Consider the following 25,872-nt stretch of genomic DNA (forward strand, 5'->3'; position numbering starts at 1 on the left):
TATCCTGAGATACTCCTTGTTCTGGATCTCACAGCCAGGGGAAACATCATCCCTGTGTCCAGTCTGTCCAGCCCTGTCAGAATTGTATACGCTTCTTCTGAACTCCAGTGGATGCAGGCCCACTCAACCCAATCTCTCGTCATATGACAATCCTGCCATCCCAGGAGACAATCTGGTGAACTTTCACTGCCTTCCCTCCATGGCAAGTATTTAAGTTCTTAAGTATTAAATTCTTAAGTCCAAAGATGTGCGGGTTAAGTTGATTGGTCATGCTAAGAAATTGCCCCTTAGTGTCCAGGGATGTGTAGGTTAGAAGGGTTAGTGGGTATAATATGGGGATAAGACCTGGGTGGGTTGTGTTCGGTGCAGACTCGATGGGCCGAATGTCCTCTTTCTGCACAGTAGGGTTCTATGATTCTATGAGAAGAGAAAACTGCACACAATACTCCACCAAGGACCTGTTAAGCTGCAGTAAAACATTCTTGCTCCTGTACTCAAACCCCCTTGCAATGAAGGCTAACATACCATTTGCCTTCCTAATGGCTTTCTGTACCTCAATGTGTGCATTCATTGATTGGTGGACAAGGACTCACAAGCCCCTTTGTACATCAACATTTCCCAATCTATCACTATTTAAATATTACTCTGCCATTCTATATCTCCTTCCAAAGTGGTACTTCACACTTATCCATGTTATACTGCATCTGGCATGGATTTGCCTACTCACTCAACTTGTCTAAATCACCTTGAAGCCCCTTTACATCCTCTCACCACTCATATTCCCATCAAGTTTTGTGTCATCAGCAAACTTGGAAATATTGTACTTGGTTCCCCCATCCAAATTGTTGACATATTTCATGAATAGTTGGGGCCCAACCACTAATGGCTGCACCGATTAGCTGGGCCGAAGGGCCTGCTTCCATGCCATAAACCTCTATGACTCTTATCCCATTGGTCAATGGCTGCCACTTCATTCATGCTCTCTGATTCCTGTCTGCTAACCAATTCTGTCTGCAAAGCTACTCCTTTAAACTCACCTCTTTAAACAAGCTTTTTGATTATTTGCCCTATTATCTCCCTCTGTGGCTCAGTGTCACATTTTCTTTTACAAGCCCACTTGCAAAGCACCGAGAGTATGTTACTTCTTTAAAAGTGCTATACAAATGCAGATAGTAGTTGTTGCTGACATTTTGCCTCCCCATGGAGTTCAGAGAGTTTTCAGAGGCTAAAATAAGAGTCTGCAATGGTTTACAGAAGAAATAAATTTAATAGACCGAATGAGCTTTGCTTATTTTTATGCTTTCTTGAGCTGTTTTTATTCTCTCTTGTGCTTGAACGTTGAAAGTCAACATTACCTGTCCTGACAGAGAGAAAAACAAGCATAGCATGCAAGCTATTCTGATGCCTTCTGCCAAGCCTCTTGTGTATTTGTCTGTGCTGAATAAGTACTAAAGAATGGCTGGGAAGCACACAGAACAAACTGGATTAGCAACATTACACTAGGCCAAGACAAATGTGTCACTGAAGCCCCATGGGAGTTTAAAATGGTGGCAGCAAATCAAAGGACAAAGAGACACCTTTGAAAAATAACAGGCCCAATGTTTTCATCGAGTTGCAGCCATGATTCTTTGTGTTTACCCAGTTCATTTTCTGTAAATATTGATAAATATTGCAGGCTTCAGGTCTCAAATATTTAACTGAAACATTTTGGCTAGGTGCAGTGCAGTTTCTGTATTCTCAGCTAAACCAAACCAGACCGTTTCTGCAACTGTTGTTTGTGGTTAACTGAGTATACAGAACAATGGAATTCTGCATTTATTCTCCTGCAGAAATTCAACATGTACACACCACACCACAAACACACACACACTTACAAACATACACACACACACACACACACACACACACAGAGACAGGCCCAAACACACACACATACGCACATGCAGGCAGACACACACACACATACACACACACACACACACACACACAAGCACACACACAGACAGGCCCAAACACACACACATACGCACATGCAGGCAGACACACACACATACACACACACACACACATACACACACACAGGCAAACACACACACACACATGTACATACACACACACAGACATACATACAAACACACATTCACGCAGACATACATACACAAACACACGCACACACAAACACACGTACATACAAACACACATACACATACAGATATGTACACACATACAGACATACATACGCAAACACAGACACACACACATGCAGACACAACACAGGCATGTATATAAACACATACACACACATGCAGACACACACAGACATATATACAAACATACACACACAAACATACATACACACAGACAGACATACACACACAAACACACACATACATGCTCACAGACATATGTACACACACATAAACATACACATACATGCACACAGACACATGTACACACATACACACACAAAGACACAGACAGATATACACACACACAGATATACACACAAACACACACTCAAGACATACATACACACATACATTCATGCATGCACATAGACATGCATACACACATGCACACAGACATATGTACACACAGATAGACATACACACAGACACACATGTACACACACAAAGATATACATACACATGCATGTAGGCATGCATGCACACACCAAACAAAACAAAAGGTTTGTATCTACGACTGATTAAAATGAACACCAGTGGAGTTTTAATAGACTGAGTACAACAATTAAATGGATGATTATTGCTGGAATTCGGTAAAAAGCAAGTTGGTCTTTCCGTAACCTTTGTTTCAGGAAAGGTTTCTGACCTGATTGAGTTCTATCGATCGGTATCCTGTATCACTCTGTAAAGGATAAATCTTGAAGACTTGTCATTGATCCTTTGCTTTCAGACTGGAACCTTTATCAGTGTGATTGTTGCTGCGTGCTGTGGGACTGTGTCCTGTCCACACTATTTCTATAGCAAATTCAGTGGGGATGTGCAAAAATAATTCAAATAGCTGCGTGCAGGCCAGGGCGCGGGGTTGTTAAGGCATAGAGTTACGCCGCTGATCAAGGACTCTTGCAGCTATGTGTCAGCATAAATCTCAAGGGCTGCTGACTCAGTCAGCCTTGCAGTGAAGTCAATTATGTACCATAATCCACATAATGAGATTTTCTGGGAATCAGCTGAAATGTTAACCCTTAGTGCCCTAAGACTGTTTCTGTTCTCTAATACGACATTTCATAGGTTCCCATTTGTGCACAATTTGGTGAGCATCATAATGAGTTTTGTATCTTTACTGCCTTGCTGATTACAACCTTTTAACATATAATTCAGCATTACTTTTACATTGGGTTTTGGGATACTTGTCTCTTTAATTTATCTTCAGGTGATCCTGAGACACCATTGAAGGAGATTGTGTGCTTCAGCTGGATGGTACTTGTTGGTCAGCCCAAAAGTAAAGAGCCGAATAGCCTGTCACTGTGCTGTACATACATATGCTGCTTTCTGGGAGGCATGGTGGCATAATGTTTAGCATTGCTGCCTCACAGTGCTAGGGACCCGGGTTCAATTCCTGGCTTGGGTCACTGTCTGTGCAGAGTCTGCACGTTCTCCCCATTGTCTGCGTGGGTTTCCTCCAGGTACTCCGGTTTCCTCCCACAGTCCGAAAGACGCGCTAGTTAGATGCACTGGTCATGCTAACTTCTCCCTCTGTGTGCCCAAACAGGTGCCGAATTTCCACAGTAACTTTGTTGCAGTGTTAATGTAAGCCTACTTGTGATATTAATAAATAACCTTTAACTTAATGAATCTTACTCATAAATTTACATTTAACAGTTGCTTCACCCTGCCACCAGAAAGGGTGAAGAAGTCCAAAGTGCTCACATCTCCCACCATGGAAGAAAAAGGGCTATCATTTATATAACGCTGTATAAAGTCCTCTGGATGTCTAGTTATTCATCACACATTCCCCAGCCCCAAGTTGACTTGCAGAGCATAATGCCTGAACCTCTAGACCGAGCCAGTCCTCTTTCTCAATGACTTCAAACTTCACAGAAGTTGCCCTGGTATCTGCTTTTATTTTAAAATTTCTGTTTTATTAAGTTTGATCAACAATCATAATGAATAACAGTATCACAGTGGCACAGTGCTCAACACTGCTGCCTCACAGTGCCAGGGACCAGCATTCGATTCCCAGCTTGGGTCACTGTCTGTGTGGAGTTTGCACGATCTCCCCATGTCTGCGTGGGTTTCCTCCTGGTGCTCCAGTTTGCTTCCACAATCCAAAGATGTAAGGTTAGCTTGATTGGCCATGCTAAATTGCCCATTAGGGTTGGGGGGGTCTAGGATTGTAAATATGTGGGGTTATGGAGATGAGACCTAGGTGGGATTGTTGCTAGTGCAGACCTGATGGGCCGAACGACCTACTTCAGTACTGTAGATTCTATGATTCTATGTTTGATTCCCGCTGCTCTCTCTCCAGTATGTACTGAGTTTGTTGACCACAGTGGTAAGGATGTCATTGTACTCGCAACGCCCCTTGTTGAGGGAAAAGAAAATGAATTGGATTTCCCAATCCTGATCACTGTGGCAATGTGCGATGAAGCCAGGGTTGCGTTTGGCAGTGATGCTTTCATAGTTGGATAGCCGGCTGGAACATATTTTCAAAACTCACAAGCGAATAATAGCCAAGAGGGCCCTGGGGATGTACGTTCCAGAAAGGGAATGAACGCATTTGGAAAATGAAGAAAGAAGAGATAATTTGGAGAAAAAGAAATTGAGAGAAAAGGCTGAGATACATTACAATTCGTCTGGTTTGCCTCTAATGAAGTATTTGGTCAGACCCGCGCCTCACGTACTGCAGGCCTCCCTGTCGCAGTGATTCATTTGGTCATTTTGGGTAATCAGTAGAGTGAGAAGGTGATATTGAGCGAAAGGAATGCTCAGGCTGTCTCTGGGGCGACTCGAGTTCTGTTCTGTGCACTGGTCCATGGAAATTGCTCCCTGGATACAGACTAACCAATGGCTTTAACAATCTGTGACACCGCAGGAACTCGGGGCTAGACTGAAGATTAATGACTAGCCAAGTATATACATGCTGCAGCACTTGCAAAATGCTACAGTGATGTTTAACCCTGTGCTGCAGTCCTCATTTCATTTGGGAATAAAGTTACCTTGACAAGACCAGTAAATCTTTGGGTCCTGGCTTTTGTTACTATCATGAGGGAGACGGATGTGGTTCCTCCACCTTACATCAACAAGCATGTCCATTAACAATTACTGTAATGGGAATGAACGAAACCACAATGCACCCCTCACTGCAGGCTTATTGACGTCTTTTATTGATTAATGTGACTTAGCAATTACAGCCTGAATACTGTTTGACTTATAGTCATGTTTTACTCAGTTAATTCAAAAAGGCTTTTAAAGGTTTATTTGTTTAATATCATCAGAGAGGGTTAATCAGAACATGGTCCTGCTCCCCAAATATACATTTACCCACTTGAAGGGTTTCAGTAACATCATGGAGTGACATTAGTCTTGTGCAGTAGCACAACACAAGTAATGATGAGGCAAATTTTCCTATTCCGCCCATCACAGGAATTGTAGCGGGCGAAGGGCGGACCATGGAAAGGTCCTTTGATTTCAGGCGGGATTTTCTGGTTTCGGGTCGAGCGTGACCGGCAAATTCCACCCAATGGATCGGCAAGTCCATTTTACACCCCACAAAAGTTTTCTTTTCCAGTGAATTCAGTGGAAGAAACATGGAAAGTAGAAGCAGGAGTAGGCCATTCAGCCCTTCAAGCATGCTCCGCCATTCATTTTGATCAAAGCTGATTGTCAAATTCAATATCCTGATCCCTCCCCCCCCCCCATGTCCGTTGATCCTTTTAGTCCCAAGAGCCCATTAAAACAGAAATGTAAATATGATTTGGGACGGAGAACTAATGTAAATCAATGAAGACAGAAGTTACTGACAAACAGGGCTTGGTGCAAGATCGGATAATTAAGGTTTGGACTAACTGCAGTTGGTAGAAGATGAAAGGTCAGCAAAGAGAGCTAAAACTTGATGGAGGATTCCAGCAGCAAATGGTGTGAGGGAGTCAACATCAAAACTATGAAGGGTTTGATCATGGTCCCACCATTTTTTTAATCATGAGATATGGGAGTTGCTGGCTGGCCAGCATTTATCGCCCATCCCAACTTGCCCTTGATGATCATACATTTGCACTCCTGCTAGGAATGATTGGATTGTGACCAAAAAAGGAGTTAGAGACAAAGCGAACTCATGACTTTCAATCTGAAGCAATCACTGTTCAGACCATGCCATATTATCAGTTCAAAGGCATTGTGTCATTTCAATACATTACTCAACATATTTGGAGTCGGTCTGTTGACCAGCAGTGAGGAACTGACTTCTTAGTCATTCTGTCGACTGCGCCACTGCGGAACCAGCCATCCTCCCCTGTGCGACTGTAGTCAAAGCTTCACAGAGTTGGCTGACAGACAATCAGATGAGAGAACACCTTTAAGTGCCCTTGCAGTTAATGTGTCACCGCTCTCTGCAGATCAATGTACAGAACGTTCTTTCACAGACCAAATTAACATTTTCCTTACTTTTCGACTATGCAGATCCTATTTTAAAAAGGATCGCTCCCCTGACGATGCAGTTGGTAAGAAGATTCCAGATTCAGTTCCTGGTTTGAGCTGAGTTAACTGATATTAGCTATGTGGCAGGAGAGCTGTTGGAATTGCCCTTAGTGTCCTTGGCTAGATGAGGGGTTGGGGGAGTTGTATTGGAATTATCAAGTTTCATGGGTGAAGAATGCACTTCTATTTCTCTTGTACAGATAGTATGTATTGCGTCTTCCCCCCACCCTCGATTTGAATTGATTTATTATTGTCACATGTATTAAGATACAGTCAGAAGTACTGTTTCATGTGCACTATACAGACAAATGATATCATTCGTAGAGTACATAGGGGAGAAGGAAAGGACAGGGTGCAGAATATAGTGTTACAGTCACAGATAGTGGGTAGAGAAAGATCGGCTTAATAAATGGTAGGCCCATTCAGAAGTCTGATGGCAACAGGGAAGGAACCGTTCTTGTGTATGTGTTCTCAGGCTTTTGTATAATTTTCCCAATGGCAGAAGGTGGAAAGGAGTATGTCTGGAGTGCTGGGTGTCCTTGAATATGCTGGCTGCTTTTCTGAGGCAGCGGGAGTGTAGACGGAAGATTGGCACAACAGTTGTACACACTTAAATGACTATTATCATCCAGCTATACATATAATTTCATTGAGGCAGGCTGATACTATTACCAAGTAATTTAACACATGGATTTTTAGAATGAGAACCAGAAATTTTAAAGCTCAAAAAAATTCAACTAATTTACAGGTATTTCTCCCACAGTATTTAGTGTTACTTAAAAATGTTCCACCTAAATAATATGACAGCATATTTCCTAGAGACCTGGGGTGGAGTTCCAGGGAAAAGAAGCAGGAAACAACTCAAGGTGGGTGGTGAAAAATTATGTGCAGGAACCCCTGCTATGGGAGGGGCTGGCAGTAGTTAGCAAATAGCGAGGTGACCCATAAGGTTAGGAGAAAAAATAAATAAAAAGGGGAAAATGGAAGACGAAAACCACCAATGGAAGCATGTCAAGAAAACACGTGCATGAAGTCACCACCTTTGACCCCATCGCATAATCTGATTCCCAAACAAAAGACAATTCAATGAGATTGCTGTACAAAATTGCCAGCAGTCATTTGGGTGCCTGGTCAGGATTTTATAGGATAAGAATTAGCAGAGCTAGACTGCCTTTGGTGCCACAGTCTTGTCTTTCACTTATCTGATGACTCAGTTATTAGATGTCCCAATCTCTTTAGCACACTCATTCCACTAGTGATCAATATTGCTGCTTCTGTATATTATAGTTAGGAACTTTCATGGAGCGGTGACAATCCTAGCCATGAGTGCAGGGATGGAGTGAATGTATCCATTCTATCAACTACTCATCTTGGCTGTGGGTGAAGCAATGCAATATAAGGTGCGGAGGGAACTCCTGCTGCTGCTCCACCAGATCTCCTGATCTACCAGGAGATCTGTTATGATGGTATGTCACACTCATCTGTCTTTTGATATCCTCACACATCCATTGAAGGGTGGATCATGCTGTAGGGGATGACATAGTAACATGGATGGAGGATTGGTTAGCTGACGGGAAACAGAGTTAGGCAAAATGGGTTATTGTGAGGTTAGCAAGGTGATGTATGAAATGTCACATGAGTCAGAGCTGGCACCTCAACTATCTGTAGTCCATGTTGGTGAACCTTTGCTGCACTCGCTCAATGGCAAGTTATTTTTCCTTCAGTAAAAAGATCAAACTTGCACACAATACTCCAGGTGCACTATCACCAAGATTTTTGTAGTAAGATGTCTTTACTCCTTTACTCAAATCCTCTTGCAATAAAGCCAACATGCCATTTGCCTTCTTAATTGCTTTCTGTACCTACTATGTTAGCTTTCTGTGACTCAAGACTCATGCAAAAATGTACAAGGGGAAAATTGGCTATGATGGATTAGGAAACTATGTTGAAAGGTACGATGGTAGGTAGACAATGGCTAACATTTAAAGAACTAATACATAGTTTACAGCAAAAATCCATTCCTTTAATAAACAAACACCCAACAAGGAAAGTGCTCCAATTGCGGCTTAATAAATCAATCAAGGATGATATTAGATCAAAGGAAAAGCATGTTAAGTTGCGAAAAAAAAGTAAGCCAGAGGATTGGAAGCATTTTAGAATACTGCAAAGGAGGACAAAGAAAAAGATTAAGAAAGAGAAAATAGAATATGAGAGAAAGTATAAAAACAGATTGTAAAATCTTCTATAGGTGTATAAAAAGGGAATGATTAGCAAAGACAATTGTGGGACTATTACAAGAAGAATCAGCAGAACTTATAATGGGGAATAAGTAATGAACTTATAATGGGCAGAGTAACTAAACAAATGCTTTGCATCTGTCTTCAGGGAGAAAAATACTAAAAATGTGACAGAAATAATGGAGAATGGAAGGGCTAGTGTAAATGAGGAACTGCAAGCTATTAATGTTAGTTAAAAAAATAGAAAATTTAATGGAACCTAAAGTAGATAAATCATCTAGAACTGATGATTTACACCTCCGAGTGTTGAAAATGGGGCGGTAAAGATAATAGATGCATTGGTGGTGATCTTTCAAAATCCTGGAATGGTTCCTGCACATTGCAAGGCACCAGATATAATCCCACTAAAAAAGGACAGAGGGAGAAAACATAAGAACTAGGAGCAGGAGTAGGCCATCTGGCCCCTCAAGCCTGCTCGGCCATTCAATAAGATCATGGATGATGTTTTCGTGATTCAGCTCCACTTACCCGCCAGATCCATAATCCTTAATTCCTTTACTGTTCAAAAATCTATTTATCTTTGCCTTAAAAACATTGAGAGAGGTAGCCTCAACTGCTTCAATGGGCAGGGAGTTCCACAGATTCATAACCCTTTAGGTGAAGAAGTTTTTCCTCAACTCAGTCCTAAACCTGCCCCCCCTTATTCTGAAGCTATGCTCCCCACTTCTAGTTTCACCCGCCAGTGGAAACAACTTCTCTGCTTCTTTCTTACCTACTCCCTTCATAATTTTATGTGTTTCTATAAGTTCATTCTTCTAAATTCCAATGAGTATAGTCCCAGTCTACTCAGTCTCTCCTCATAAGCCAATAATGGAGCAACGGACTTGTTAACCTGACATCAGTAGTAGGGAAAATGCTGGAATCTATAATAAAAGATATGATAACAGGACAGTAGAAAATCATGGCAGGATGAGCAAAGACAACATGGCTTTATAAAGGGGAAATCATGTTTAACAAACTGAGGATGTAACAAGCAGAATAGATCAGGGGAAACTGGTAGGTGTGTAATATCTGGATTTTCAGAAAGCTATTGATAAGGTCCCAGACAAGGGGGGAATTCTCCTATCCCACCTGCCACGGGAGTCATAGCGGGGTGGGGGGAACGGACAATGTGAAGGTCTGTTGATCTAGAAAGGGATTTTCCACTTTTGGGGCGAGTGCATCCTGAAAATCCTGCCTAAGAGGTTAGTAAACAAAATTAGAGCACATAGGATGGATTGGGGGAGATATACTGGCATGGATTGAAAACTGGTTAATGGAGAGAAAGCAGAGAATAGAAATAAATGGGTTAGTTTCAGGTTAACAGGCTGTGAGATTAGTGGGGTACCGCAGGATTCAGTGCTCGGGTCCCACTATTCACAATATACATTAATGTTGTGGATGTGGGGATTCAGTGTAATATTTGCAAGTTTGCAGATGACACAAAACTAGGTGAAATTGTGAGTTGTAAGGAAAATACAAAGATGCTTCAAGGGGATTTGGAGAGTGAGTGGACAAATGCAATGCGAAGAAATGTGAGATTATCCACTTCGGTAGAAAAAACACAAATACGGGCCGGAATTTTCCGGCCCTGTTCTCCAGCAGGATCTCCTGGTTCAGCCAAAGTCAATGGACTTCTGGCTGGCTCGATACATCTTCCGTAGGGAGACCCACTGAAACAGGGCTGGAAAACCCCACTCACAGAGTACTTCTTAATTGGTGAGAGGATTTGAGTATTGTAATAAAGACATCTTCCTGCAAGAGCCATGGTGAGACTGTGCCTGGAGTATTGTGAGCAGTTTCGTCTCGCTCCCCTAGTGGGAGAGAATAAAACTAGAGGGATTCAGTTTTAATATAATGGGTCTCCCATTTAAGATCGCAATGAGGAGATTTTTTTTCTCTCAAGAGGGTTGTGAGTCTGTGGAACTCTCTGCTCCAGAGAGTGTTGGAGTGGGGTCATTGAGTATTTTTAAGGCAGAATAAAGACATCTTACTTCAAGACTCATGGTCAGGCTGCACCTGGGGTATTGTGTATAGTTTTGGTCTCCTTCCCTAAGGAAAGATATACTTGCCATAGAAGGAGTTCAACAAATGGAGGGACTGTCCTGTGAAAAAAGATAAAATAGACTGGGCCTTTGATCTCACTCAAATCCTTATAAGACCAACACAATGAATGCAGGAAGAAGTTTCCCTTGGCTGAGGGGGTGGATCTAGAACTGGGGACACCGTCTCAGAATAGGGGGCAAGCCACTGAGGACTAGGATGAGGAGGAATTTCTTCACTCAGTAGGTGGTGGATCTTTTTAATTCTTTTCCCACAGGGCTGTGGAGGCTCACTCACTGAGTACGTTCAAGACTGAGACTGAGAGATTTCTACACAGTAAAACATTAAGTGGTACAGGAATACTGCAGGAAAATGGTGTTGAAGTAGAAGGTCAGACAAGACCGCGCCACCACATGGGCAGCACAGTGACACAGTGGTTAGCACCGCTGCCTCACAACACCAGGGACCCAAGGTTAAATCGCTGGCTTGGATTACTATCCATGGTTGTCGCTGGCTAGGCTAGCATTTATTGACAGTAATGGTACATTTGGTAGCATTCAACTGGGGTGGGGTGTGTGTGTGTGTGTGTGTGTGTGTGTGTGTGTGTGTGTGTGTGTGTGTGTGTGTGTGTGTGTGTGTGTGTGTGTGTGTGTGTGTGTGTGTGTGTGTGTGAGATGATGTTGATAAACAGGGGCGCAGTATTCTGCTGCTGTGTATTAGAGTCAGTAAGGAACTCAAAGGTTACAGGGACAAGGTGGGAAGATGGAGTTGAGGATTATCACATCAACTTCAGTGAGGTTAGTCATGATCTCATTGAATGATGGAGCAGACTCGATGGGCTGAAAGGCCTACTTCTGCTTCTATGTCTGATGATCTAATGGGAGAATTCCACCCTGTGTCTTTTAATAAACTGATGCCAACTAATCAAAGCTGTTTAAATACAATGAATAGTAACTTGCTTTGCCAGCAGAAATATAACACTGTACTTGGTGGCAAATGTATCGTAACATCACATTAAATGTCCAGGGGCTCCTGTACAAAGAAGATGCTTCATACACTTTCACCAATCTCTGGATGGCCCTCCATATTGTGAACAATCCCATTTATTTATGACACGCAAGTGGTAAAATGCCCAAAAGAGTTATGAACCATTTGGATTTGTGGATACAGCTGTAGCTGGTTAATGGAGTGAGAACTGCTGAATGATATGGATTGGTAAAACTGAAGTTGTAAGAATGTGTACTTTTCTTGTCCAGGTTGGAGTTTCAGTATGGGCTCTGCATACCAGTTCCACAGCTGGCGAGTGTTTGTCGTGGTCTGCGCTCTTCCCTGTGTCTCCTCTGTTGTTGCACTCACGTTTATGCCTGAGAGTCCCAGGTTCCTGCTGGAGGTAAGGTACTTGAAAGAGGGCAAAAGCCCATATTTCCCGAGATTTTCTTTAAAATCACTGACAACCTGTGATACGTTTTCCTCAGGAACAGTTATAGAAAAGTAATTGGGAGAGATTCTCAGGCCTCCCCGCGGGATCCTCTAGCCCCGTTGCTGTCAGTGGGATTTCCTGTTGAATCCACCCAACACTGGCATGAATCCCACAGTGGGGGTGTACCATCAGTGGGACCGGAAGATCTCACCTGCGTGAACTGCCAGAAGAAGATCTTGCCCCCTATTTTCAATTTCTTTCTAATTTTCTTTCTTCCTCTCCTCCTCTCCTGAAGGTGCTGCACATCCATTTAATGGCTATATTTATGCATGAAATCAGAAGCGTCAGAAAGCCACTTTACCATGTAGGGAACAACAATTAGGCCCAAAGCTACCATCATTCATCTTTCCAGCAAAGCAATTGCTTAATTTTTTAAAAATGTTAATTTACAGGATGTGGGCATCGCTGGCTGGACCTACATTCATTGCCTGTTCCTTGTTGCCCTTGAGATGGTGGTGCTGAGTTGCCTTATAGAATCATAGTGGTTTACAGCATGGAAACAGGCCCTTTGATCCAACTTGAACATGCTGCCCTTTTTACCACTGAGCTAGTCCCGATTTCCCACATTTGGTCCATATCCCTCTATACTCATCTTACCCACAGAACTGTTTAAAAGCTTTTTAGAAGACAAAATTGTATCTACCCTTACTACTATCTCTGGCAGCTCATTCCAGACACCATTATCTGTGTGAAAAAATTGCCCCTCTGGACCCTTTTGTATCTCTCCCCTCTCACCTTAAACCAACGCCCTCTAATTTTAGACTCCTCTACCTTTGGGAAAAGATGTTGACTATCTACCTTATCTATGACCTTCATTATTTTATAGACCTCTATAAGAACATTCGCTCCCTTCATTGTCGACACATTGTGGCAGCAGTTTGTATTATCTACAAGACGCATTGCAGCAATTTGCCAAATATCCTTCTATAGCACCTTCCAAACCTACAATCTCTAGAACAACAAAGGCAGCAGATACATGGGAACCTGCAAGTTCCGCTTTAAGTTATGCACCATCCTGACTTGGAACTATATCACTGTACCTTCACTGTTGCTGGTTCCAACTCCCGGAACTCCCTCATAGCTCTGTTGATGTGTCTACTCCACGTGCAATGGTTAAAGGAAGTGGATTACTATCACCTTCTCAAGGGCAATTAGGGATAGGTAGTAATTGTAGACCTTGCAAGTTATGCCCACATACCATGAGTGAATCAATACCGTGGATTGACAAAGATCTCCTGAATTTAATCAGTACAATTAGAAGATTAGTACTTCTGAAACTGTCTTTGATTTTGTTGTTTTAGGTGGGGAAACATGATGAGGCCTGGATGATTCTGAAGCAAATCCACGACACCAACATGAGAGCACGGGGACAGCCGGAGAAAGTGTTCACTGTAAGTGTCAGTGATGAAGAGTTCAAGGATAAAAGATGAGCTTGGCTTAGTGAATGTAGGACAGAATGAGCAGTTCGAGCAGTACAGCAAGCAGTCATCTGTGGGGGGGCCTGGAATGAGACCAGTGTCTGGCTGATTGCAAGTCTTCCAGGCAATGTTTTCAGCCTTGTGCCAGAAATCAGTGTGAGGCTGATTATCATAATGAAATTCCACTTTCAATATGATTAACAAGCCCGGGATGGTAGACTCCAGGCTCGTTAGTGTCTCTGCCCCGCCACAGGGAGAAGCCCCCACCAGTGGGAATTCCAACTGGTCCCCATCAACAGGAGCCAAGAGCTCATAGTTGTAGAGGCTCAAGGCAGAGATAAGGAAAAACTACTTCTCTCAGAAGATTGTGAATCTATGGAACTCACTGCTCCAGAGTGCAGTGGATGCAGAATCAATCAATGGATTCAAGAAAGAGATAGATAAATATTTGATCAAAAGCAGGATAAAGGACTACAGGGAAAAGGCAGGGAAGTGGAGTTAGGATGAGATGGAGATCAGCCATGATCGTATGGAATGGCAGAGCTGGCTTGTGGGGCTGAATTGCATACTTTTGCTCCTAATTCCTATGTTCCTGCCTTGTATATATGGATTTTTGAAGGCATTCATCAAAGTAGCAGACAGGAAATTATGAAGTGGAGAGTCATGGAGTTAAGGGGAAAGTTAAGGTATGGATATGGAATTGGTTCAGTGACTGGAAGCAGATCGTGCTGGTGGGTGCATGGTTTTCGGACTGCGCAGTGCTTCCCCCAGGAGTTAATTCTGGGTCCATCACTCTTTTAAATTTTTTAAACAACCTAGACCTGGGTGTCAGGAGCAACATTATAAAGTTACCAAATTATACAAAGCTTGGCCATGAGGATGGTTGGTACAAAACATGGACAGGATTGTTGAATTGTAAGGGGGATGGTAGATGGAGTTAAATTCAGAGAAGGGTAAATTCATGAACTTTTAAATAATTTAATATGGAAGGACAGTATTACTATAAATGGTACGATATATAAGAACATAAGAAATAGGAGCAGGAGTAGGCCATCTAGCCCTCTGAGCCTGCCCCGCCATTCAATAAGATCATGGCTGATCTGTTGTGGCTCAGTTCCACATTCCCGCCCTCTCCCCATAACCCTTAATCCCCTCGCTTATCAAAAACCCATCAACCCGTGTCTTAAAAATATTTAGCAAGGCAGCCTCCACCACCTCAACGGGCAGAGAATTCCAGAGATTCACCACCCTTTGAGTGAAGAAGTTCCTCCTCAACCGCCCCCCCTTTATCTTGAGGCTGTGCCCCCTAGTCCTACTGTCCTTTCTGAGCGGGAAGAGCCTCTCCACCTCTATCCTATCCATCCCATTCATCATCTTATACGTCTCAATGAGATCTCCCCTCATTCTTCTAAACTCTAACGAGTACAAGCCTAGTTTATTCAGCCTCTCCTCATTGTTCAACCCCCTCAACTCCGGTATCAGCCTAGTAAACCTCCTCTGCACTCCCTCCAAGGCCAAGCAGAGAGGTACACAAATCTTTAAAAAATAACAGAGCAGCAGAGCAGATTGATCAGGTTAGATAAAAAGCATATAAGTTACTTGGATTCATAATAAAGATGTTGAACATAAAATCAGAGATAATTTTAGGACCTTATAAATCACTGGTTAGGTCTCATCTGGAATATTGTGGATAATAGTGGAGGCGATGGCCTAGTGGTATTCTCACTAGACTATTAATCCAGAAACTCAGCTCATGTTGTGGGGACCTGGGTTTGAATCCCACCGCAGCAGATGGTGGAATTTTGCAGGGTGTAATGGGTGGTTATATCGGAGGAAAGGTTGGCCTGTATCCATTAGAGTTTAGAAGAATGAGAGGTGATCTTACTGAAGCATGTAGGATGTACTGAAAGGATGTTTACCCTCTGGGAGAGGGGTTGTGACATGAAGAGCCAGCACAGGAACAAGGGGCTGAGTGGCCTCTCTCTGTGTTGTAAGCTGAATTCTGTTAACATTCTTTCACTTGGTTAGAGGAAAAATAATGTAAGTCCATAAAAACCCAAAGAAAGAAATTCAAAATGTTGAAGGGCAGTGAGGATGTGCTTTTACAACTCATCATAATAGCTTCACATTTGACAATGGAACACTTATATCATTAACTGTTAGTGATGCCAGTGCAGTGTGTTGTAATGGAATCCATTTCTCCATTGAACTGATGGGGGACTCCAGGGTGAATACAGATTGTCAGATTCATGTAAACAAGGCCCAAGGCCCAGTATCTGAGGCCTATCCGTTTTGGCACAGGGTTAGTTTTCAGCGTCCAGTTTCTCTGCACCATGTTTGGGAAGAGAGGAGGCCAAAGCTTCCATTACCATAGGTACTAACGGAAATCTTTCAAATTGCTTGAGTGGTGAAAGGGTATGACTTTGCTCCGGCTGCACTTTCCAGAAAGGACTAATTCAGAATCGTTAAACTGAGGAGAAAAGGACAGTGAATCTTGGAAAGGAGCTGCGAGTAGCTTGCTTTCAGTTGTGTGCAGTATTTCTGGACGTTCTTTCCCATGTTTATTAGAATGGTAACGTGATTTACTTAAAATTCTCTCGGGACTCCTGAGGTGTAGGCGAAAGTCTACCTTGTGTCAACTGCCATTTAACAACCAAGAGAGGAAATTAAAGATGCTTTGTCTGATATTCTTGGGAATAGTATCTGAGGAAAGGGAGAAGGTAATGGTGATTTAATGCCATAGAGCAGAAACAAATGTAGGCTGGAAATTTAAAATCTTACTAAGTATTGTCCTTCCTCTTCAGATATGCAATTATCAGCCACCCCCAAGCATTGCCATGCAATCTCTCAGAATTAAAGATTAATCTCTAGGGCACTGCTGTGAGCAACCCAGGAGAAAAATTATAAGTGCTTTAAAAACAATTGTTTTTAGAAAAAAATCAATTGAACTTTGATTGGATGGTTCTTGACGAGCAATCAGTTTAGTAAAAAGCCTCTTCTACTTTCTAGTTTACGGTGGGAAGGCTGTGCACCATCAGGTGACTAATGGAGAGAGTGTGGGGTTGGGGGTGGGGCAGTCGGAAGCTGACAGTCGTGATAATTCCTCCTGAATTATGTCCCACTCCTGAAGCCAGTAGAAGTTATTTTCCAGACCCCCGAGGCAGGTTCCATGACATAGATGTAAACCACAGTGAGAGCCTATCAAAAAATGGGCTGGAATTTACTTTATATTTAATCTGCACAATGTCATTGGTGTTTGATTTGACTTAACTTGATTTATTATTGTCACATGTACTAGTATACAGTGAAAAGTATTGTTTCTTGCACACTGTACTGACAAAGCATGCTATAAATAGGGAAGGAAAGGAGAGAGGGCAGAATGGGGTGTTATAGTTATAGCTAGGGTGTAGAGAAGGATCAACGTAATGCGACGTAGGTTCATTCAAACATCTGATGGCAGCAGGGAAGCTGTTCTTGAGTCAGTTGGTTCATGATTTCAGACTTTTGTATCTTTTTCCTGATGGATGATGGTGGAAGAGAGAATGTCCAGGGTGCGTGGGGTCCTTGATTATGCTGGCTGCTTTCCCAAGCAGTGGAAAATGTAGACAGAGTCAATGGATGTTGGTTTGAGTGATGGATTGGGTTGGATGGAGTGGTCTGATGATGGCAGGAGGTCACCATCAATCTTCCAGGGAGATTCAAGAAATGCTGCACTTGCATTGTTAAAGCAAATTAAACTCCACAGTCAGGACCAATACTTAATCATATAAGGAGCCTTTCAGTTAGGGTCTTGTAATACCTTAGGGTCTGTGTGGAGTTTGCACATTCTCCCCATGTCTGCATGGGTTTTCTCCGGGTACTCCGGTTTCCTCCCACACTGCAAAGATGTGTGGGTTAGGTGGGTTGGCCATGCTAAATTGACTCTAATGTCAGGCGGATTAGCAGGGCAAATATGTAGGGTTACAGGAATAGGGCCTGGATGAGATTGGGATCAGGGCAGACTCGATGGGCTGAATGGCCTCCTTCCGCACTGTAGGGATTCAATTCTATGATTGTTTAAGGAGACAAGGTAGCCAATGGGGTTTTCATCATTCACCATGGTCTAAGATGTTTCATAGGCCTCTGTTTAATGATCATTGTGTGGCAGTTAAAGGGTTGAGTTTTCAATGAGGCAGGCCCAGAGTAGCGGGGGTTTACAGCTATCATCGCCAGTGCTGAGTAAACAATTAGTCCACTGAAGTTGTTCATTGAGGCACCTGTTAGAAGCCTTCGACCAGTTGGGAGGCAGCTCTATTCGGCCTTCCAGCTCGAGGAGACCACCCGCCACCCTTTGATGGATGGGGCAACTGGGGATGTCACCTGATTTACTGCCTCCACCAAAATCGTTTTCTGCTCCCTGTCACCGGCATCTCAGGGTTCCAACTTGGAATTCAACCCAGCATCAGGATTGGGAATCTGAGACAAAAATCCAGTCCAATAAATTCAATTTGATCAGTGAAGAGAAATTTCTAATGCGAGAGGCATGATGTGAGGTGCCCCACCCCAGGAAATTGTGGGCCATTATTTCATCGAATCCCTGTGGTGCAGAGGAGGCCATTCAGCCTATCGAGTCTGCACTGACTCTCCGACAAAGTATCTTACCCAGGCCCTCTCCCTGCAGCCTCATATATTTCCCATGGCTAATCCATCTAACTGACACACTTTTGGAGCACTCGGAGGAAACCTGCGCACACACGGGGAAAATGTGCAAATTCTGCATAGACGGTCACCCAAGGCCGGAATTGAACCCGGGTCTCTGGAGTTGTGAGGCAGCAGTGCTAACCACTGTGCCACCTAAAATTACTCGGGATCATTGGCGGAACAAATTAGGTGGGTGAAAAGTTTAGTATGCCGGCTCAGGTTCAAGAGCTGGAATTACTGATGGAGCTACTCAAAGCAAGTTTGATTATCAGCGGCACATTTACCTTCTGATAAACAAGGAAAGATAGCTTGAAAATGTATTTAACAGAAATGATATAATGAATCGAGTTTTATTTATCAACTCTTATCTTCACAGGTCAATAGAATCAAGACTCCCAAACTGATCGATGAACTGATAGAGATACAGACAGACACGGGCACTTGGTATATGAGGTGGCTTGTTCGAATCAAGACTGAACTGTACGGTGTAAGTAAACAACTCTGATTCAGTTTGGAAATATATCTTTCTCCTCAGTGATACATGATACCCATATACCAGAAAAGAATATTTCACCACTGATTTGTGGAACTCATATTTAATGTAGACTAATCTTGTAATGAAATATCAAAACCAATGGTTCTGTTCAGACAGTAAGTTGAAATGATGAATTCCTGAGCTTTTGTTGAAAAGAGACATAAGTTGTTGAAGCTTTTCATTTTGTAATCATCAGGACTGGTGCAAGAATACCAAACTTTAAAGGGAACAATAAATTATACTGATTGGAGGCAGTCAACTCTGGTTCATCAAGACATTGTCATGGTGAATTCACCAGGGAACTATTGCCTCCTATGCTTTAGTTTATTCAAAAGGGTGCAATGTCTGTGACCTACATATCAACAGCAGTGCATATTCCACATTGCAAGCCTTTACATTAATTTGCCACTCAATAAAACTATTTACATGTGTGCCACATCACTATATCATGGTCATCTAGACCCATCACTATGTTCTAAATCTGTATTCATTGAACTTCTAAACTTGGCAACTCACATAGCTGAATTCAGCTTTAAAGAGGCCCAAATAGAGGGTGTTACCATGGGTTCCCGCTAGGACCAACATATTCTAACCAGCACTTACACATTTCTGATACATAGATGACACATTTGCTATATTTAAATCTGTGGCTGTAAGAATTTACTTACATGCTTTTACACGCTCAATTTCTCCTTTAAAAGGATGCAGTTTAATGAACTCCCGTTTCTCAATGTGCTGGTGGAGAAATCCACTCCTGGGTTGTCTACTGCTGTCCACCATAAGCCTACCTTCGCTGATCAATATTTGTGTTGCAATTCCTCGAGCTCTGCATGCTACGAGATTGACCTTATTGGCAATCTCATAAATGTGGCCCGAGCCATCTGCTCACCATGCAAGCGTGATTACAAAATAAGATGCATCAAAGCTATCCTGTGGGCTAATGGATGCCTCTATCAAATCACTGCTTGCCGTGTATCACACATATTCATGAGTGGGTATAAAATTGCCCGTCTCAAACCTGAAAACTGCCCACTTGTGGGTTGTACGATGTCTCATTTTGTAATGAAGTGTTAAACTCAGCGAAGATTGACTTTTGGTTTTCACCAGTGGGATATAAGAAGCTTAACATCAGAGGGAGAGAGATCAAATAAGACAAGTAAGACAGATGGAAGCTGAAAGACAAGCAGAGACACCTAGTTACAGAGAGGGAGACACATGTTCCTAATTTTGACTTGAGAGCAATGCCACAGAGGATTAACTTTAATGATATGTTCAAAGTTTCATTGTCAGATACTCCACTCATGTGTCACTAACAGAAAATCCACTGGTAATATTTCATTTATTTATCTTATGTAAACTACTTAATTTCTTATTTTAATTATAGGTTTGGCAATCGGAGCTTATTATCTTTGGCATAACAGTGTCCTTATATTTTTCTTTTCCTATTGTGTGGTCAGATGTGGCTAATTTTAATGAAATCTCACTGTGGTAATAATGACCTGTGTTTATCACAGGAAGTGGGCTTGGGGTGGGGAGGAACAAAGACATTTTCCATCATGGGTATCATTGAGTACTATTGCTGGTAACTTGAGCCTGGTTTTAAAAAGATTTGTTATATTTTGGCATTTTTAACTAATTTTGTAAGGAATGCCATTGGCAGAGGGAGAGTGCCAGGGCTTGGGGAAAAATGTGGCACAGCTAATCAATGGGATGTATAGTTTAGCACCAGCTCCTCATCGGCCATGCTAAAAAAACAGATGCTGGGATTCTTGTCATAGGGTATAATTATTCATTGATTCTGAAAGAAAACCAGTATTTTAAATATATATATTTTCTTATGCCATTTCGTGTTGTGGAAATTTATGTTTTAGTCAGAGACTTTAATCTGCCACTAATCCAGATTTTGGGACTTCAGCTTTTATCTGAACTGGTTAAAACACAAGAATAGATGCTCAACCTCATTTTGCCCACTTTATGGTTGTAAAATGCCCCATGTTGACCCACACCTGAAAGAGCTCAGGTGATGTTTCAGGCATTTCTCGTAGCTGCTTAAAAGAGGCATTTGACCTCTTACGCACGTAGCCATTTTTAACACCTGCTTTGGGCTCCTTCTGCTAAATTTGACATTGCAGAGTGGAATAGGAGCTTACACTGCTCTGGTAAAGATTCTGGCAACTTCCACCAACAGACAGGTCTAAAAGAAATTAAAGGAGTTGCCTTGTAGCCAGGAGGAGGACCAGAAATAATTACCTGACTCCCAAATATCCCATCTCCCCAATGCCCAGTTCCCACTCTGAGGTCTTTCCTCCGGGCTTCCAGCATAGCAAGCAGCCTGATGTTCATATTTGTTCAAATGATGTCTTTTCAATGGAGGCATGATGGATAATGGTGGCCCACTCCATTAATATCAATTGGCCCCAAAACCCAATTCCAATCATGTCTCATCTCCCCCTATTCAGACAAACATTACGGCTACATCAAACCTCTTCTCAGGTGCTCCCTCGGAGTTGAGGGTGACTTGCTTCCACACTAAAAATGAGTTAGAATCAAAGAATCCGACAGTGCAGGAGGAGACAATTCAGCCCATCGTGTCTGCACCAACTACAATCCCACCCAGGTCCTATCCCCAGATTCTCAGGTGACTGAGGAATCCAGTGTGTGACTGACAGTCTCTGTCACGGGTAGGGCAGATGGTGGTTGGAGCCATGAGTTGCCATGGCGCTCCTTTTTCGACGCTTCTCTTGCTCTCGGCGTGTTCAGCTCCTTCCCGGATGTTTATCCTCCACTTCAGGTGCTTTTGGGTCAGGGATTTCCAGGTGTCAGTGGGGATGTATGGCTCTTTTTCAAGGAAGTTTTTTGGGCGACCTTGAAGCATTTCCTTTGCCTTCCTGGGGCTCGCTTGCCGTGTCAAAGCTCTGAGTAGAGGACTTGTTTCAGGAGTCTTGTGTTAGGCATGAGGATGAGAGCATTGTTGATCTGCGACATATCTCCATATACTTGCCACCTAACTCCATGCTGCCTTGGCACTGAATCAGGTTTCCAGTGGGTTAACTGGTGGATTCATCCCCTTTACTATCAGTTCCTCTTCTGCCCCTAATGTTAGGAACCTAGAGTATAATTAAGTAGATTATGGTATGCATTGTCTGTTTTTTCAGATTTGGATGACATTCATGCGATGCTTTGACTATCCCGTCAAGAAAAACACCATTATGCTGATTACAGTTTGGGCAACCTTGTCGTTTGGGTAAGTCTTCCTACAGATTTAAACTATTAAACACAGCTTCACTGTGACAAACTTCTTTATCATTACATGATGTTCAATTGCTTGTATCAAATAGTAAATAAAGTCCTGGCCAACAGTGTGATTATTATGAATATCCACACAGGTGAAGCAGGACGTATAGTTTATTAGCAGCATTTCAAAATGTTTTTTCATGAGTCAAAGAACAAAGAAAATTACAGCACAGGAACAGGCCCTTTGGCCCTCCAAGCCTGCACTGACCATGCTGCCCGACTGAACTAAACCTCCCTACCCTTCCGGGGACCATATCCCTCTATTCCCATCCTATTCATGTATTTGTCCAGATGCTTCTTAAAACTCGCTATCATATCTGCTTTCGCTACATAAGAACATAAGAAATAGGAGCAGGAGTAGATCATCTAGCCCTTCGAACCTGCCCCGCCATTCAATAAGATCATGGCTGATCTGAAGTGGATCAGTTCCACTTTCCCGCTTTCTCCCCATAACCCTTAATTCCCTTGCCTACCAAAAACCTATCTACCCATGTCTTAAATATATTTAGCGAGGTAGCCTCCACCACTTCAACGGGCAGAGAATTCCAGAGATTCACCACCCTTTGAGTGAAGAAGTTCCTCCTCAACTCCATCCTAAACTGCACCCCCCCTCCCCTTATCTTGAGGCTGTGCCCTCTAGTCCTGCTGTCCTCTCTGAGCGGGAAAAATCTCTCTACCTCTACCCTATCCATCCTCTTCATTATCTTATACGTCTCTATAAGATCCCCCCTTATCCTTCTAAACTCCAACGAGTACAAACCCAGTCTATTCAGCCTCTCTTCATAGTTCAACCCCCTCATCTCCGGTGTTAACCTAGTAAACCTCCTCTGCACTCCTTCCAAGGCCAAAATATCCTTGTGCAAGTGCGGCGACCAAAACTGCACACAGTACTCCAGCTGCGGCCTCACCAGTGCCCTGCACAGTTGCAGCAAGACCTCCCTGCTTTTATATTCAATCCCCCTCGCTATAAAGGCCAGCATCCCATTCGCTTTCCTGATCACCTGCTGCACCTGGGTTTTTGCGACTCATGCACAAGGACCCCCAGGTCCCTCTGCACCGTAGCATGCTGCAGCTTTTCACCCTTTAAATAGTAATCCCTCCTACTATTATTCCTGCCAAAGTGGATAACCTCACACTTGCTAACATTGTACTCCATCTGCCAGGTCCTCGCCCACTCGCTCAGCCTATCTAGGTCCCTCTGCAGACTTTCCACACCCTCTGCACAATTTGCTTTTCCACTTATCTTTGTGTCATCAGCAAATTTCGACACCCTACACTCAGCCCCCTCCTCCAAATCATCTATATAAATGGTAAATAGTTGAGGCCCCAGCACTGATCCCTGCGACACTCCACTAGTCACCAACCGCCAATCAGAATAGCACCCATTGATACAAAATCTCTGCCTCCTATTAGACAACCACCCCACGGCTGCGAGTTCCAGGCACCCACCACACTCTGTAAAAAAACTTGGCTCGTACATCTCCTTTAAACCTTGCCCTTAGCATCTTAAATCTATGCTCCCCAATAATTGACTCTCCCATCCTGGGAAAAAGCTTCTGACTATCCACTTTGTCCATGCCTCTCATAATCTTTAGACTTCTATCAGGTTGCCCCTCAACTTCTGTTGTTCCAGTGAGAACAAACCAAGTTTCTCCAACCTCTCCTCATTGCTAATGCCCTCCACACCAGGCAACATCCTCGTAAATCTTTTCTCTACCCTCTCCAAAGTCTCCACATCCTTCTGGTAGCGTGGCGACGAGAATTGAACACTATATTCCAAGTGGGGCCTAACTAAGGTTCTTTAAAACTGCAACATGACTTGCCAATTTTTAAACTCAATGCCCCGGCCGATGAAGGCAAACATTCCGTATGCCTTCTTGATTACAAACCTCAAAGAGTATTTTTTCTGGCTCAGGAGAATCAAGTGAAATCTGTAACTGTAACGCAATCACATTTTTTTTGTATCCTCCCAGTTGGCAGAGTGGGTAAATGCAATCTCCTTGTACTGCTGCTCCAGGCTGACTAGGTGTAATCCAGGTTCTCTCCCCAGTCTGTGGTGACTGACAGTCAGGTTACTACAATCAATGTTCCCTCCTGGGGATATGTGGCCATGCAGCAATCAGGAATGTACCATGCAGCACATCAAACAGGTTTCACTGTTCCATTTGAGATGCATGCGGCCACATAATAATGTTAAATGGGCTAAGCAGTGCACCAAACAGGTTGCGTACAGCAAAGTTAGAGGGAACAGGAGCTACAATTGATAACAGTTTTCCTGGTCTGGCGTGGGGGTGAGGAAGGTCAAGCAGGACTCCTGCAAGGAAGAACTGTCCAGTGAACTGTGCTGGAGCCCACGTGAGGCCAGGCGATCTGGGGACTCTTTATCACTCACTCTCTAATCAAGGCTTATATTGCCTCTTCAAACAAATTGTAATACTGCCAACAACTGTTTTGCTGCATTGCAGAATATATTTAGGATATATTTTTCACACAAGTATTCGAGTTTTTCTTTAAATTTCCAACGGTTTTTGAAAAACTAGTTCTGGTACATTTCAAGCCCATCTTGTACATGCCATTGTTTGCAGGAGTCAGTTAATTAATCAACTCCAAAACCATCCATTATTGTATCATCCCATTGTACATTCCATCATTCCCCCAAGCATTGTTAAACAGTTTTAACTGCATAACAGCAAAGAATTGTAACAAATTTCTTCCTATCCTTCAGTCAATGTGCCATTCTTATTTCTACATCTTCTGGTAGATGTACAACTTTCAGCCCATTCTGTTCTTTTTTTCTCAGTTACTATGGTCTCTCTGTCTGGTTCCCTGATGTCATCAAACACCTTCAAGCTGATGAATATGCGTCCCGAGTGAAAAGGTTTTATGGCGAAAGAGTTGAGGATTTTGTGTTCAACTTCACTCTGGAAAACCAGATCCACACAAATGGAGAATTCATCAGGGACAGGTTAGGAATGCTGAAGTCTTAATGCAATCAAAAAGTAAAAAACATTCCAGGGAAATGGTTGTGAATGTAAGCTCTTTGTATCAACATTCAGGTTCAGGGGGGTTAGTTAGCTTCTATGCACTAACCAAGATCTTTCCAAACTGAGGAGAGGTAGCATTTTTTAAGATGATAACTTTTTTAATGTTTATTTATTAGTGTCACAGGTAAGGCTTACACCAACACTGCAATAAAGTTACTGTGAAAATCCCCTAGTCACCACACTCCGGAGCCTGTTCAGGCTCACTGAGGGAGAATTTAACCATGGCCAATGCACCTAACCAGCTTGTCTTTCAGACTTGTGGGAGGAAACCAAAGCACCTGGAAGAAACCCACGCAGACATAGGAGAACATGCAAACTTCACACACAGACAGTGGCCCAATCCGGGAATTGAACCAGGGTTCCTCGCACTGTGAGACAGCAGTGCTAACCACTGTGCCACCGTGCCGTCCCTGCCACCATGCAGCCCCTTTCACATAATGTGG

General features: G+C 42.9%; 1 protein-coding gene across 4 annotated transcripts in view; it reads left to right on the top strand.

The window, feature by feature from the left end:
- Positions 1-25,872, top strand: part of sv2ca (synaptic vesicle glycoprotein 2Ca) — a 171,884-nt gene that overhangs the window by 120,645 nt on the left and 25,367 nt on the right. For all 4 annotated transcript variants that reach the window (XM_080189311.1, XM_080189312.1, XM_080189310.1 and 1 more), the window contains exons 6-10: positions 12,235-12,368; positions 13,760-13,849; positions 18,933-19,043; positions 22,247-22,335; positions 25,186-25,350. In XM_080189311.1, coding sequence (XP_080045437.1) covers positions 12,235-12,368; positions 13,760-13,849; positions 18,933-19,043; positions 22,247-22,335; positions 25,186-25,350 — 589 coding nt within the window. The remainder of the gene's footprint in view (positions 1-12,234; positions 12,369-13,759; positions 13,850-18,932; positions 19,044-22,246; positions 22,336-25,185; positions 25,351-25,872) is intronic.

The sequence above is a fragment of the Carcharhinus amblyrhynchos genome, chromosome 5 (genome assembly GCF_965287045.1).
Source record: "Carcharhinus amblyrhynchos chromosome 5, sCarAmb.v2.hapA, whole genome shotgun sequence".
Lineage (NCBI taxonomy): Eukaryota > Metazoa > Chordata > Chondrichthyes > Carcharhiniformes > Carcharhinidae > Carcharhinus > Carcharhinus amblyrhynchos.